The sequence below is a fragment of the Pithys albifrons genome, chromosome 6 (assembly GCF_047495875.1).
Source record: "Pithys albifrons albifrons isolate INPA30051 chromosome 6, PitAlb_v1, whole genome shotgun sequence".
NCBI classification, from domain to species: Eukaryota; Metazoa; Chordata; class Aves; order Passeriformes; family Thamnophilidae; genus Pithys; species Pithys albifrons.
In genome coordinates, this window is record NC_092463.1 from 63,695,109 (window position 1) to 63,709,883 (window position 14,775).

Consider the following 14,775-nt stretch of genomic DNA (forward strand, 5'->3'; position numbering starts at 1 on the left):
TCCAGCTCCTCCTCCCAGTCCTTCCCTCCGCCCTCTGCCTCTTCCCGCTCCCTCCCTCCGGCTACTCCTGCCCCGTCCCCCGTGCAGCTGCTCATCCCTTCCCCTCTCTCCGCAGCTGGATATCCCCCGACCTTCGAATAACGGGAATGCATCATAGCCCGGTTTGAGGTGTCCCTTAAGCCGAGCTCAGGGTGCGAGTGGTAAGTGGGGCCGGGTGCGATGTGTGCTCTGTGTTTGTTCGCATTCCAGCGCCGTCCCGGCAGCTCTCAGGGCACTCATCCCAAAGGGACGAGGGCTCTTCAGAGTCCAGTCTCGTCTCTAGTGGTCCTTATCCCATATTTGGGTGTCGTGATCCTCCTTATGTACAGGATTCTAATTTTGTTCTGTTCTAGAATCCCAGAGTCCTTTAGTTTGGAAAAGACCTCCAAGGTCACTGAGTCCAACCATTCCCCCAGCACTGCCAAGGCCACCACAATCCATGTCCCCGAGTGCCACATCCACACAGCTTTTAAATACCCCCAGGAATGGTGACTCCATCACTGCCATGGGCAGTTCCAATGCCTGGCAACCCTTTGCATGAAATTTTTTTTCCTAATATCCAATCTAAACCACTCCTGGCACACCTTGAGGCCATTTCCTCCTGTCCTATTGCCTCTTTTCTGGGAGTTGTAGAGAGCTCCAGACCCTTTCCCAGCCCCTCAATGTCTTTCTTGTCATGAGGGGCCCAAAACTGATCCAAGGATTCAAGGAGGGACCTCAGCAGGTCCCAGTCAGGGCACAGTCTCTGCCCTGGCCCTGCTGCCAATCTGTGGCTGATACAGGCCAGGATGTCATTGGCCTTCCTGGCTCATGTTCAGCCTCTCTCCACCCGCACCCCCAGGCCCTTTCCCAGCAGGTTGGTGCAAATTACACAGAAGTGACAGATAATCAGTGGAACATTGGGAGCTTGGTAACAAGCCAAGGTGTCCCAGACCCGTTTAGGGTGTGTTGTTGGGGCTTTGTGGCCTCCTAAAGCAACCAGCCTGTGGTGCTGCAGGGGGCGACTGTGACCCAGGGCAGGTCTAAAGTGCCTCCCTGGACAGGACACTGAGGAGAGACCTCCTTGGAGACCTCACTGCAGTTACAACTTCTTCGGGAGGGGCAGGCACTGAGCCCTGTTCTGTGGGGACCAGGGACAGGACCCAGGGAACGGCCTGGATTTGTATTAGGGCAGGGCCAGGGTGGATATTAGAAGGATGTTCTTCCCCCCGAGAGTAGTTGTGCACTAGAACGAGCTGCACTGGATGTTCTGGAGGGAGCGGCCACGAGCCAAATGTCCCTTCCCCGGGCGGGCACGACCGCTCCTGCCGGGATCATCCCCGAGGCACGGGCGCTCCCGCCGGGATTCCCGAGGTACGGCCGATCTCTCAGGGATTTCCGAGGCACTGCGGCTCCCTCCGGGACTCCCGAGGCGCGGCCGCTCTTTCCGGGAGGATTCCCGAGGCACGGCCGCTCCCGCTGGGAGTCGCGGGGTGTCCCTTCCCGGGGTGCCCCTTCTCGGGGTGTCCCTTCTCGGGGTGTCCCTGCCCGGGGTGTCCCTTCTCGGGGTGTCCCTGCCCGGGGTGTCCCTTCTCGGGGTGACCCTGCCCGGGGTGTCCGTTCCCGGGTGCCCCTTCCCGGAGTGTCCCTGCCCGGGGTGCCCTTTCCCAGGATATCCCTTCCCGGGGTATCCCTTCCCGGGAGTCCCTTCCCGGGGTGTCCTTTCCCAGGATATCCGTTCCCGCGGTGCCCCTTCCCGGGACGTCCCTGCCCGGGGTAGCCTTTCCCAGGATATCCCTTCCCGGGTTGCGCCTTCCCAGGATATCCCTTCCCGGGGTGCCCCTTCCCGGGATGTCCCTTCCCGCGGTGCCCTTTCCCGGGATATCCCTTCCCGGGGTATCCCTTCCCGGGTGCCCCTTCCCGGGGTGTCCCTGCCCGGGGTGCCCTTTCCCGGGATATCCCTTCCCGGGGTGTCCCTTCCCGGGGTATCCCTTCCCGGGGTATCCCTTCCCGGGGTGTCCCTTCCCGGGGTGTCCCTTCCCGGGGTATCCCTTCCCGGGGTGTCCCTTCCCGGGGTGTCCCTTCCCAGGATGTCCCTTCCCGGGGTGTCCCTTCCCGGGGTATCCCTTCCCGGGGTGTCCCTTCCCGGGGTGTCCCTTCCCGGGGTGCCCCTTCCCGGAATGTCCCTTCCCGCGGTGCCCTTTCCCGGGATATCCCTTCCCGGGGTGTCCCTTCCCAGGATATCCCTTCCCGGGGTGCCCCTTCCCGGAATGTCCCTTCCCGCGGTGCCCTTTCCCGGGATATCCCTTCCCGGGGTGTCCCTTCCCGGGGTGTCCCTTCCCAGGATATCCCTTCCCGGGTGCCCCTTCCCGGGGTGTCCCTGCCCGGGGTGCCCTTTCCCGGGATATCCCTTCCCGGGGTATCCCTTCCCGGGGTGTCCTTTCCCAGGATATCTCTTCCCGCGGTGCCCTTTCCCAGGCTGTCCCTGCCCGGGCTCCACCCAAACCTCTCCCCGCGCGCTCCTCGCCCCATGGGTTGAGCGCGCGCAACCAATGGGAGGGCGCGGGGTGGGCGGGGCGAGGCGGGGATTGGTCGGGGCAGTGGGGCGGGGGCGTGGCCAAGAGGCGCGGCCGAGACCGGCCGAGGGGCCGTGGGCCAGTTGCGAGGTGGAGCGGCCGCGGGTGGGTGGCCCCCGTGAGCGACCCCCGGCGAGGGACCCCTGGTAAGGGATCCCCTTGAGCGGCCTCCGACGAGGGACCTCCTTGAGCGGCCTCCGACGAGGGACCTCCTTGAGCGACCCCCGGTAAGGGACCCCCCGTGCGCGGCCCCCGGTGAGGGACCCCCGGTACGCGATCCCTGGTGAGTGGTCCTCGGTAAGTGACCCCCGTGAGCGACCCCTGGTGAGCGGTCCCACGTGAGCGGCCCCCGGTGAGTGATTCTCAGTCAGTGACCCCCGTGAGCGGCCCCCGCGAGCGGCCCCCGCGGGGTTCGGGCCGCGGGTGCCCCGTCCCCTCCTCCCCGAGGGCCGTGCATGGCCGGCCGGGGGAGCAGAGGGAACGAGGAGCCGCCTTCTCCTCTGGGAGGACCAGGGGAATGGCCTTGAGCTGAGGCAGGAGAGATTCAGATTAGATATAGGAAAGTTGTTCTCGCTGTTAGGGTGGTCAGCGCTGGCATAGATTGCCAGGTGGAGTCACCACTCCTGGAGGTGTTTCAAAGGCGATGAATGACACGGTTCAGTGGTTGAGGGTTACTGGGACAGTGCTGGATTGACAATGGGATTTGGTGGAATCACAGAGTGTGTGGAGTTGGGAGGGACCCCTCCAGACCATCTAGTCCACCTCCTGATTTTTATTCACCTATAAACTAACGGAGTGTGGATCAAACTATTTGGCTCCAAAAGATCTACCCGCCGACTCCACTCTACAAAATTAAAAAAACCCCAACCAAATAAACAAACAACAAGCATGCAAAATACAGGCCTGTGTTCCCCACAAGGGAAGGAAGGCAGTTACAAACTAAGGGCAATAAATAACAGCTCAGAGCATGCTTTTGTGGTCACCACAGTTGTGTGACACCTCAAACCAGTCCTCTGTTCATTACCCGTGGAGAACTCTCATCAAGGCAAAGCTTTCCTGTGTAAATGTCTGTATATTTGAATGCAAGACTTGCATGCTGTTGTTTTGTGGCAGCAAGTTGACTTAAAGTGACGTAACAATTTATGAGATCACCTTTATGCTTATATTTTTTTTAAAAAGTAGTGAAAAGACTTTTTTGTAAAGAAGGGGACAGTGAAAGAACTTGTATTTATCAAAATAAAAATTAAGGCCATAGTAAGAGCAAATGTAAATAAAAATCAAAACAACAACTTGTTCAACTATTTGCATACTCAAAAGATATGCTTCAAAATTCTCCCTTAGAATGAAGAAAAAAATTTCTCTGGGTGTTTGTTAGAACCATTTCAAAGTTTCCAAAAAAACCGTCACCATTTTGAAATACAGAGTCTGAAGAATGAAGCAAGTGTAAAATTGGACTTCTTCTTGCTGGCACTGATCTCTACCTGAGTTCTTACAGAGTGTAACAAAAATAGCAACAGAAATAACCTTTGTCACTGTAGCATCCTCTGCATGAATTGGTCTTGGCAACAAAGTTTTGATAACAAAACCTTTCCAGAAGTGCGAGATTATAATGTTGCTTTTCTTAATAAGTTTCAAGGCCTTAATGCAGTATATACAGATAAGAACCTGAAATAATGAGAGTTTTATTCCTGATGATCAGTGGAGATGAGAATCAGATATGCTGAGCAGGTGTCAAGCTTTTTGATTTTTACTAGTCTGTAACTTTTTCATAAGTGGAAATACTTCAAGTATGTTTTAGGAAGAAACACTATTTCTTGTATTTTTTCAGTGTTCCAATTTCAAGATATTACAGTTGATCCCTAAAATTCACAATGTAGTCTCAAAAGATAGAAATCCTTACACTAAATCTTTCAGCCTCACCAGCCAACTGCAACTTGTCCAGGGAAATTCAGAAATAGAACCATTCATTAAATAAACTGTTCTTTAGCAGAGATCCCACAGAGGTTCAGCTCCAGTGCTAATCCCCACAGAGTGTCAGCTGCCACAATAACTGATCTTTGGCTTAGGTGGGATTATATCTTGTTTTCTTTGGTGTAGCTGACACTTATGGAGGAAGGAGTCTGGACCAAAGTACATAATTACTGCAGTCCAATACAGATAATGTTACAACAGTAGCAATTCCTCTAATTAAGGAAGGCAATTAGCTACAGAGCTTTATAAGAATGTGGTAAAACTTTTTTCCTTTTTGCCTCTCACATAATAAGTAATAAGCCATATATTTTGTAATATATCTTAAGTTTCCCATTAGCAAGAAGTTTAATGCATTGCTTTGACATTAATGTTTTGATAAGGTTTTTTGATTAAGTTCATAAGGAATTGGTAAGGATTTTTTCCTTCCTTCCCTCCACCCCCAAATGTCAATCCAAAGGCTATGTAAGAGTTTTTAATAACTTCTGTTTGTGTTTCTCTTGTAGAGCCATAAGAATTACTGAGAACCAACTGGAGTGATATGATGAATATTTCTTTTGTACAGGAAATCATGGCAGCCCATCAGGAGAAAAAACTTGCTCAAGAAAGAAAACACAAACCCACCCAAAATGATACTCAAACATCTCAAGTCCAGTGGGGAAGAGCATGGTGAGAGAAGCTGATGACCTTAACTAGTCCTTGCATTTCCAATTGCTTCATACATACTCTTAAAGATGCTACATCTCTTTTCAACTTCACCCTGTTAGTAACAGATTGTTGTTCTTGAAAACTTGTGGATAATTTCCTGTAGGAACAGATGCCAAAGAAGAGTTCTTCAAGATTTTTAAGACACAGAGCTTGCCAGATGGCTTGGGTTAGCACGCAGTCCTCCTTGCAAAAAGGGAAAGCAAATCATAAAAATTGATACAATTTGTGGCTCCTTCAAGGAACAAAATATATCCTGAGATTTGGAAAGCATCTGTGGTATTCCCAGCTGACAAATTCTGCTGTAGCAAGACTTATGACTCATATCCCTGTTCTGTAAGAATTGGGCAAGTCTTGGTAAGGTGTTGTATTGCAGCTGGAAACAGCCATGGGGTCTGTGGATTTACAGACAGCTTGTCAAACAGGGACTTCAACCAATGGCTGTCCAAGGTCTGTCTTTTCTGCCTTCCCAAGCTTTGCATAATATTCTTGAGGTGCTGTTATGACTTCCAGATGAATGCTCTACCAGTTTTAGCCATGATTGCCATCAAAAACATGCAGTCTGCAATAATAATCTGCTTTCTGGAGGGGAGATGTTATCTAATGTCTTGCTCTGATCAGATACTGTAGTTTTATAGCAGTTTGTGGTAAAGTTTTTTGTGGTTGTTTAACGCAAAGAAATGTGTGTGTCCTGAAAACATTTCCAGTATTCATCCATTTAGTCTGGAAGGGCCACTGAAAAAATTGTCTGATGTAATCAAAGCACTTGTCTACCTGAAAGCTGGGGTTAAAACCACTGTGTTTTGGATTCCAGGGAGGTGGACTGGTTTTCCTTGGCAAGCATCCTTTTCCTGCTCATGTTTGCACCACTTATTGTGTATTACTTCATCATGTCCTGTGACCAGTATCAATGCTCCCTGACTGATCCACTCATTGACTTACTCACGGGGAACAGACATCTGTCTGACATCTGGAACAAGACTCCTGTGCTGACTTCCAGGGCTGCTGGCATCTATTCCCTCTGGGTTGCTTTCCAGGTACATTAACAAGGCATGACCTGGAGGAAGTGTCTGGTTTTTCAAACAGCTCTTTGGTGAAAGGATAGTGCAATGTTGCACTGGCATTTGCTCTTTGGTGTTTCTCACTTCCCATGGTTTTTGGAATCCAAGTGAAGCTTTATGGAAAAATAAGTGTGTAGGGAATATGCACAAGTATTCCTTGTGTGATATTCCTACAGTGACATAATCCTTGATGAAGTTACAATATAAAAACAGTACCCATTTTTCATAAATTCACATACAGTAAAGCACTGCAGGAGGGTTACTATTTTCTATAGACAAGCAGTAAAAAAAGGCTAATGAATTAAATATAACTTAGATGTGTAAAATATCTTCAAACTTACCAAACCAATGTTTTTGCCTAATTGGACACCACTTATAACACAGATTAACTTCAAAATAAAAGGATAAGGAGCTGAATCTAGTTACCAACTGTCCTGCCTCCCCAAAAAAAGGATGACAACCTGTCAGGAAACACATCTTTACAGTTGTGTAATAGCTTGGACATGTTACTTGTCTAAAATAACAGCAAAGTATTGCCATATTGGCTTATCCAATACATATTTGTTTGTTCAATACTTAATAGAAACTGCATATATTTGTTATTTGTATAGTAGTGTTGGGAGGGGTTTTGTTTTGTCTGTGTTTACTGTTGATACATTCTCTCTCTTCCAGGTGGTTTTGTATATGTTCATTCCTGACTTCTGCCATAAAGTTCTTCCTGGATATGTGGGGGGTGTACAAGAAGGTGCTGTCACCCCTGCTGGTAAGGCCTTCCTTGGAATACACATACACCATCCAATCTTGTAAAATTGCAATATTTCTGTGCTTATAGTCTTTAACAACCCATTTGTAGCTGGAGGAAATGGGGACATAAATGGTTAGAACTTGGTTGTAATAGTGCCAAGGTCATGGGTTCAATCCCCTGTGTGGGCCATTGACTTAAGAGTTGGACTCGATGATCCTTTGGGGTCCCTTCCAGTTCAGAATAGTCTGTGATTCTGTGATATGTTCAAACAAAAATAGAAAGGAATCTAAAGTCATCTTTTAGAATAAATTTTAAAATTTCTCTCTCTTAATGTCAGTAAAACTATTGATACTGCAGGCACCACACCAGCCATGGAAAAGTAATAATTGATAATTTGGCACTTCAAACCATCACTGGACTATTGCTGGTATTTGACAAGGCAGTTGTAGCAGCTGAAGCTGTTAGAGAGACTTGAACAAAATGGGTGGTGTGAATGGTGCTAGAAAGGGTAATCTCAGCCTAACAAAACCTGATGTAATGTTCAGAAAAGTGCTTCAAGATATTTAATTGGGAGGATGAGGAGAGTGAGGTAATTTCATGAGCACTTGATTGAGCTTCTCTTCTCCGGGGACACCCCGTGGTCGCGGGGGAGAAGCTCGCGTGCCCTCATGAGGTTGAGAGCTATGCTGGAGGTGGTTTGTGCCGCCAGTAGGGTCTCCCATGCCAGACAGGTCTCAGCTGAAGGGTCAGACAAAGTGTGTCCATGGGCAGGATGGGCTCGCCAGCCCTCTGGCAACCATCCTAGGAGAAGGACAACTCCAACCCCAAACCCAGGTAGATGGAGCTCACTTAGCCCTGTCAGGCCATCCATCTAAGAGAAGGATACTCTGACCAAACCTACGTCCTGAGGTATTCACTGTCACCGTCCAAGCTCACTAGGCCGTGGCAGATGAACCTTAGGAGTAAAGGGTGGGGCCAGTTCAATGCACGCTGTGCCTCACCTGAAAAATCCATTGTGCAGGCTTGAAGGGTTCACCCACATTGCAAAGCCCTGTAGTGACAGGCGAGGGTCGAAAACGGCAGGTGAACAAGGTTGCGTTCTTGCACCAACTCTATTCACAATCTTCTTCAGCATGATGCTCCAAAGAGCCACAACAGACCTTGATGTAGAAAACAGCATCTACATCCGATATCGTACCGATGGAAGCCTATTCAACCTAAGGTGACTGAAGGCCCACACCAAGACCCTGAATCGCCTTGTCCATGAGCTGCTTTTTGCTGATGATGCCACCCCCATTGCTCACACAGAAGCAGCTCTGCAGCGCTTCACATCCTGCTTTGCAGAGGCTGCTGAGCTTTTTGGGCTGGAAGTCAGCCTGAAGAAGACAGAAGTTCTCTACCAACCTGCACCTCAGGAAGTCTTCCATCAACCCCACATCACCATAGGCAATTCAGAGCTTAAGTCAGTCCAGCAGTTCACCTATCTGGGAAGTATCATTTCCTCAGACAGTAAGATTGACAAAGAGATAGACAACAGGCTGGCAAAGGCATACAAAGCCTTCAGAAAACTCCATAAAAGAGTCTGGTCCAATAAACACCTGAAGAAAAGTACAAAGATCAGTGTCTACAGAGCCATTGTTCTGTCTACTCTTTTACATGGGTGTGAATCCTGGGTCATCTACCGCCACCACCTGCAGCTTCTTGAACGCTTCCATCAGCGCTGCCTCTGTTCAATCCTAAACATCCACTGGTGTGATTATGTGACCAGTGTGTCTGTTCTGAACAGGCAGGGGTCAGCAGTATCAAAGCCATGCTGCTGAGAACGCAGCTGTGCTGGGCAGGGCACGTCTCCAGGATGGAGGATCACCCACTGCCTCCCAAAGATTGTGCTCTGTGGTGAACTCGCCACCGGCTACTGCAAGAGAGGAGCCCCGAAGAAGAGATACAAGGACTCCCTGAAACAACACCTCAGCCTTGGCCATACTGACTGCCCCCAATGGTCCACTCTGGCCTCCAATTGGGATTCATGGAGACACACCATTCACGACGCTGCTGCTTCCTTTGAGAATGCACGGAGAGTCAGTCCGGAGGAGAAAAAACAACGCAGAAAGAACCTTTCCTTGCCAATGTCACCTAAAGAGACGTTCCGCTGTGCCTTTTGTGACTGGACCTGCCTATCCCGTATCGGCCTTTTTAGCCACCAACAGCTTGCAGCAAGCGTGGGTAGTGCCCTTCCCAAAGCTTCGTTCACGAAGCCAAGCCATGATGATGATGATGATGATGATGATGATGATGATGATAATTGAGCTTCTGTATATTAGTTAAGAGGTGTATTAATGTAGTATCACTTAACACTCATTTTTTTCTTCTTATTTTAGGTGTAGTGAATAAATATGAAATCAATGGACTACAGGCCTGGATCATTACCCATGTGCTTTGGTTTGCAAATGCTTATTACTTCCATTTCTTCTCCCCTACCATCATCTTTGACAACTGGATTCCTCTCCTGTGGTGTGCCAATATCTTGGGATATGCAGTTTCCACGTTTGCAATGATTAAAGGCTACTGTTTCCCTACCAATACCAAAGACTGGTATGTGAATTTTAGTATGAGAGGATACTAGATAATCAGACATTAAAACTGTTAAATTCAAATAGGACATATAAATCGAATCACAGAATATATTTTGCTGGCACAGATATATAAGCCAATATAGGACTGTGGTTCTTTGTTTTGTTGGCACCATCCTCTGTGTTTCATGCTAGACACCATGTGACTGGCAGCCTCAGTGGCACAGACAGATCCATCCTAAAAATACAGTTACAATTACACTGTTCAGAAGTGTTACAAAAAGTAAACCAGGGCTCATCTGAAGTTCTAAAATTTATCTCTATGAATATAATACTTTGGTTCAGTCAATTTGTGTTACCTTGCAGTGTTACTTGGGTTTATCATTTGTGTTATTACTACATCAAATTAATCTGAAATGTGTAGTCAGAATAGTAATTACTTGTATATAACTGTGTATTTTCTATTTTTTCATGCTTTCTAGCAAATTCACGGGCAACTTCTTTTATGACTACATGATGGGGATTGAATTTAACCCTCGAATAGGAAAGTGGTTTGATTTCAAGCTCTTCTTCAATGGACGCCCTGGTATTGTAGCCTGGACTCTAATCAACCTTTCCTATGCTGCTAAACAACAAGAGCTTTATGGCCAAGTGACAAACTCCATGATCCTTGTCAATTTTCTTCAGGTAAATTCAGAGGTGGAAATGAAGAAACCAATTTGGAAATGAAGTAGTATTAAAGCAGGAAAAAAACTCCTTCCATGGAAATTAAACTTAGGCAGTTTTTCTTGGCCTGAACAAGCTCATTCAGTGCTGATGTGCTGGGGCTTCTTTTGTTGGTTTCTTTGGATATTTGTATTCATTCAGAGGAAATGAAAACACTCTGCTGTGTTCACTCAGAGTGCCAGCAGTGGCTTGGTCATGTCTGCTCCAAATTTCAGTGGAAACTTAAGAAATGCTTTTCTGATCCCCTGTTCTGGACACAGGCATAGTCTGATCTTGAATCCAAAGAAAACAAAGACAAATTCCATGGCTTTAGTTGGAGCCAGATTGGGTGGGGTTTTTTTTCTGAAGGCATCACAGCACCTGATTTTTTTTGTGTGTTTGTGCAAGACATGCAGAACTACAAATGCTTGCACACCTTGAAATAGTCAGAGTGGTGCTGTGCTTTCTACTGAAGAGACCCCAAGGTAACAAATATAGGGAATAGTTAGGATTTATTAATTGATCTGTGTAAATAGAAGCATGCTTAGTGGAAGCTCTGTTCCCCTCTGTGTACCCATATGGCTCTAAACTGAAAAGAGGTCAGGATGGTCAACTGTGAGTTCACTACTGAGGTGTGTGTCCTTAAGTACTCACTTGACTTACTATTGCTTATTATTTTTAATTTCTTATATCTGATAATATATATTATATATAACATCTATATGATATATATATCTTATTCTTGCCTTATCTGTCTAGATGGATAGATATTTGTATCTAGACAGACTGTGCTTGTGTGATTATGTTCCTCTTAATATAGCCTGTTTGTGAAGTGTTAACATAAAAACAAAAGTGAGTTTTGAGATCATATCACAAGACAGCACAGAGATTAGGCTGATGCTGTTAAACAGGATAACAGGTGACAGTGCTCTGTAATTAGTGTAAAATTATTCTGTTGCAGGGTATTTATGTTTTGGACTTCTTTTGGAATGAAGCTTGGTATTTGAAAACCATTGATATCTGCCATGATCATTTTGGATGGTATTTGGGATGGGGAGACTGTGTTTGGCTGCCTTACCTCTATACTCTGCAGGTAAAAATGTACACAATATATATTTGGGCTGAAAGAAAAGAACCTTTACAGAAACATTCTTACCAGCAGTTTGATTTGTACCTTAAATTCTTTCTAGACAGTTTAAATGTTGAGAAATCATTAAAATATCCCTTGTAACAGTTCACCTGTAGGAAGGACAATGCATGGAATTGACATCTTTTCCTCTCTTTCCCTCCTTTTGTGCCTTTTTCTACAACTGTCTGTTGTGTCTGTATATTTCTCTAAATCCTTTCAGTTTATTTTTATACTCCTGAATGTTGAGAGTCTTTTGTTTGGGGGTGGTTTGTTTGGATTTGATTGGTTGTTTTTTGCCTTTGTCCTGGTTGGTTTGCATCCTTACAACTTCTCTCTCCTGCTTGTTCCACCTAAAAAGTGCAATTTTAGGGAGAGAGAAACTGAGAGAGAGGGAGAAGGAAAATGTCAGGTGGAGAATTTTGTGAAAGTTTTCTACAATTTGACTGGTGGAGTGGATTTTTTCGTTCTTTCTTCTCATCTGTTGTAGTCAAGGAATTCATCCAACATCCTGAGCATGTATTGAAAACAAATCACTGTTTCTGTGCTCCCCAGGGTTTGTATTTGGTTTACCACCCCGTCCAGCTGGGCACAGCTAACACTGTGGGCATCTTGATGTTGGGCTTGATTGGCTACTACATCTTCAGGGTGACCAACCACCAAAAGGATCTTTTCCGTCGTACAGATGGCAAGTGCAGGATCTGGGGGAAGAAACCGGAGTACATCGAGTGCTCCTACATGTCTGTGGATGGCACCAAGTACTACAGCAAGTTGATGACCTCGGGATTTTGGGGCTGGGCACGTCATTTCAACTACACGGGAGACCTGATGGGCTCCCTGGCCTATTGCTTGGCCTGTGGGTTTGCACACATCCTGCCTTACTTCTACATAATTTATATGACTATTCTGCTCACCCACCGTTGCGTTAGGGACGAGCACCGTTGTTTCAGCAAGTACGGGAGGGACTGGAAGCGCTACACTGCAGCAGTGCCCTACCGGCTCATTCCTGGGGTATTTTAAGGCTGACACAGAATCCAGGGGAAAGAGAAAGGATTTTTTTTGTTCTTTTTTTTGAGGTGGACAACGTTTATGAACACAGATAAACTAACAAAAAGGTTTTGTGAAGGAAACTCTGTAGTGCTCTGAGGGAGAAAAGGTGGCTGGACAATAATCCTTGCTGTACTGAAGGAACATGCTGTGCTTAAAGCAAATGAAATGAGGCACTGAAATGCCCTGTGCATTTAGAAAACTCTTTTACTTGGAATTCCCCTCGACAGGTCTTCACTTCCAGATTACCTTGGAGTTGAAAAGTTACATGTATTGAGACTCCTGAGATCCTCCAAAGCTGGGAGGTGGCCTTAACTTTCCCAGTAGCATGGTGCTGGAACCAGTTTCCAGTGACTTAAAAGAGAAGGAAAATAGTTATGTGATGTCTTCATGAAAGAAGTTGTATAATTCAGTTGCTTATGATAGTCAGAACCTACAGTCAGTAACAATCACAGAGGAGGTTTTATTGTTTGTTGCTTTTCAAGAGATTAACTGGGGAAATACTGAACTGGAGAACCTGATCTTAAATGATTGTTATAATATAAAACAAATGTTTGTGAGAGCTGGTATGAATTAGTATGGCTCAAAAGTGACATTCTCGGCCCCTGAGAATATGGTGTGTGACCAACTGAGTTTTATTTTGATACTGAAACCACCCTTGATTTGTGAAGATACTGAGCTCTGCTGGTTTGGGCTAGGGTAGAGTTAATTTTATCATAGTAGCTGGTACGGGGCTTGTTTTGGATTTGTGCTGAGACTGTTGGTAATACAGAGATGTTTTCATTATTGCTGAGCAGTGTTTGCACAGGATCAAGGCCTCTTCTCCATCTCACCCACCACTGAGTGGGCTGGGGGTGCACAGGGAGTTGGGAGGGGGCAGGGGTGGAACACTTTGGAACCCAAAGTGACTCAACAGATACGCCCCGTGCTATGGCATCATGCTCAGCATATAAAACTGAGGGAATAAAGAAGGGGGAATGTTCAGAGTGGTGGTGTCTGTGTTCCTAAGTCAGCATTATGTGTGATGGAGCCCTGCCTTCCTGGAGATGGCTGAACACCTGACTGCAGATGGGAAGTGGGGAATGGATTCCTTTTATTTTGCTTGTTTGTGTGCACAGCTTTTTCTTTACCTATTAAACTGTGTTCATCTCAACCCACGAGTCTTCTCACTTCTCCGGTTCCCTCCCCCATCCCCCTGCAGGGCAGTGAGAGGGTGCTGTGTGGGACTGAGTTGCCAGCTGGGGTTAAACCATGATAATCGTTTTGGGTGCCCAGCACAGGGCTTGAGGGGTTTGAGATAACAACAGTTTTGACTGAAATGTGCTAAACTCGATTTTTAGCTGTTAGTGCTATTTTAGGTGTTAACTGGTTATTACAGTGCTCATTAGTGGCTTCATTTGGGTTTTGCTGCTTATCACCTTACTGTGCAGTGCCTGGGGACGCTGGTGGCAGCAGTGGCTCTACCCCTGGGCTGGCAGGTGGCCAGGGCATCACTGTTGGTTCTGTGCAGCTGTGCTGGACAGTCTGGAACTCCAGTGTGGACTCAAATCAAAAGAACTGTGACCTGATGATGAGTCCATATGGGAACAGGACACCCCAAAGCATCAATGGCTGTGGATAAACCCATGGCATAGCAGGAACATCTCGAAGCATCTGTGGCCGTGGTTATGTCCATGCCCATGAAGGGATTGTGGCCCAAAGTTAAGTCTGAAGGATATGGGGTTGTGCTGGAGCTCCTCAGAGCATGTTGCAATGGAAATCCCATGACAGCACAGGTTCATCCTCTGAGAAGCTGCAGCCATGGGTAAGGTCAGGTCCATTTCTTTAGTATGGACAGAAAACTTCATTCTCTGTTGTTTGTATAAAATCATATTTGTAAAATTTCAAGAAATAAATTCTTAGTTTCAAGACAAGTAAATAAAAACACTGCTAATTTTCTTTCAGATATTTCTTTTCTTGTTAATAGTTATCTTTGAGAGTTACTGGTTTCAAAAGAGCTCTTCAAAAAGTGCAGTTCAAGAGCTCCATGAAATTCTCTTTTCCAAGGTGAAACAAATAAAAAGAAAGAGGGATCATAGTATTAACTATTACATATAAATATGTTGGATTTTATAGTAAGTTGGAAACTAGATTTCTTTAGGAGCTGCTGAGTGTGTTGATCTTTGCGGCAGATTTGAATGAGGTGTGTTGCTAAGTATGTGTTTTGGTTTTGCTGTAGCACTCCTGGAAAGGGTGATACAGGCAGGAGAAAAAG

The 14,775-nt window shown here is 46.5% G+C and overlaps 1 protein-coding gene across 3 annotated transcripts; it reads left to right on the plus strand.

Moving 5' to 3' along the window:
- Positions 1-96: 96 nt before the first annotated feature.
- DHCR7 (7-dehydrocholesterol reductase) lies at positions 97-13,674 on the plus strand. 3 transcript variants are annotated; one of them, XM_071559259.1, is made up of 8 exons: positions 97-200; positions 5,128-5,231; positions 6,082-6,304; positions 7,001-7,091; positions 9,452-9,665; positions 10,126-10,330; positions 11,310-11,441; positions 12,030-13,674. In XM_071559259.1, exons 2-8 carry the CDS (start codon positions 5,134-5,136, stop codon positions 12,492-12,494), a joined length of 1,428 nt encoding a protein of 475 aa, XP_071415360.1. In that variant the 5' UTR covers positions 97-200; positions 5,128-5,133; the 3' UTR covers positions 12,495-13,674. The 3 variants fall into 3 exon arrangements, with proteins under 3 accessions (XP_071415360.1, XP_071415358.1, XP_071415359.1); XM_071559257.1 differs by lacking the exon at positions 97-200 and adding an exon at positions 2,632-2,821 and having other exon boundaries at positions 5,069-5,231; XM_071559258.1 differs by lacking the exon at positions 97-200 and adding an exon at positions 2,632-2,821.
- The last annotated feature ends 1,101 nt before the right edge of the window (positions 13,675-14,775 follow it).

What these genes read in the sequence shown, in the direction of transcription:
- DHCR7 (XM_071559257.1), top strand. Translation starts at nt 5,104, where the DNA reads ATGATGAATATTTCTTTTGTACAGGAAATCATGGCAGCCCATCAGGAG. An exon ending in CCTACCAATACCAAAGACTG is followed by an intron (nt 9,666 to 10,125) that starts GTATGTGAATTT and finishes CATGCTTTCTAG; the next exon opens with CAAATTCACGGGCAACTTCT. An exon ending in TCCTTGTCAATTTTCTTCAG is followed by an intron (nt 10,331 to 11,309) that starts GTAAATTCAGAG and finishes ATTCTGTTGCAG; the next exon opens with GGTATTTATGTTTTGGACTT.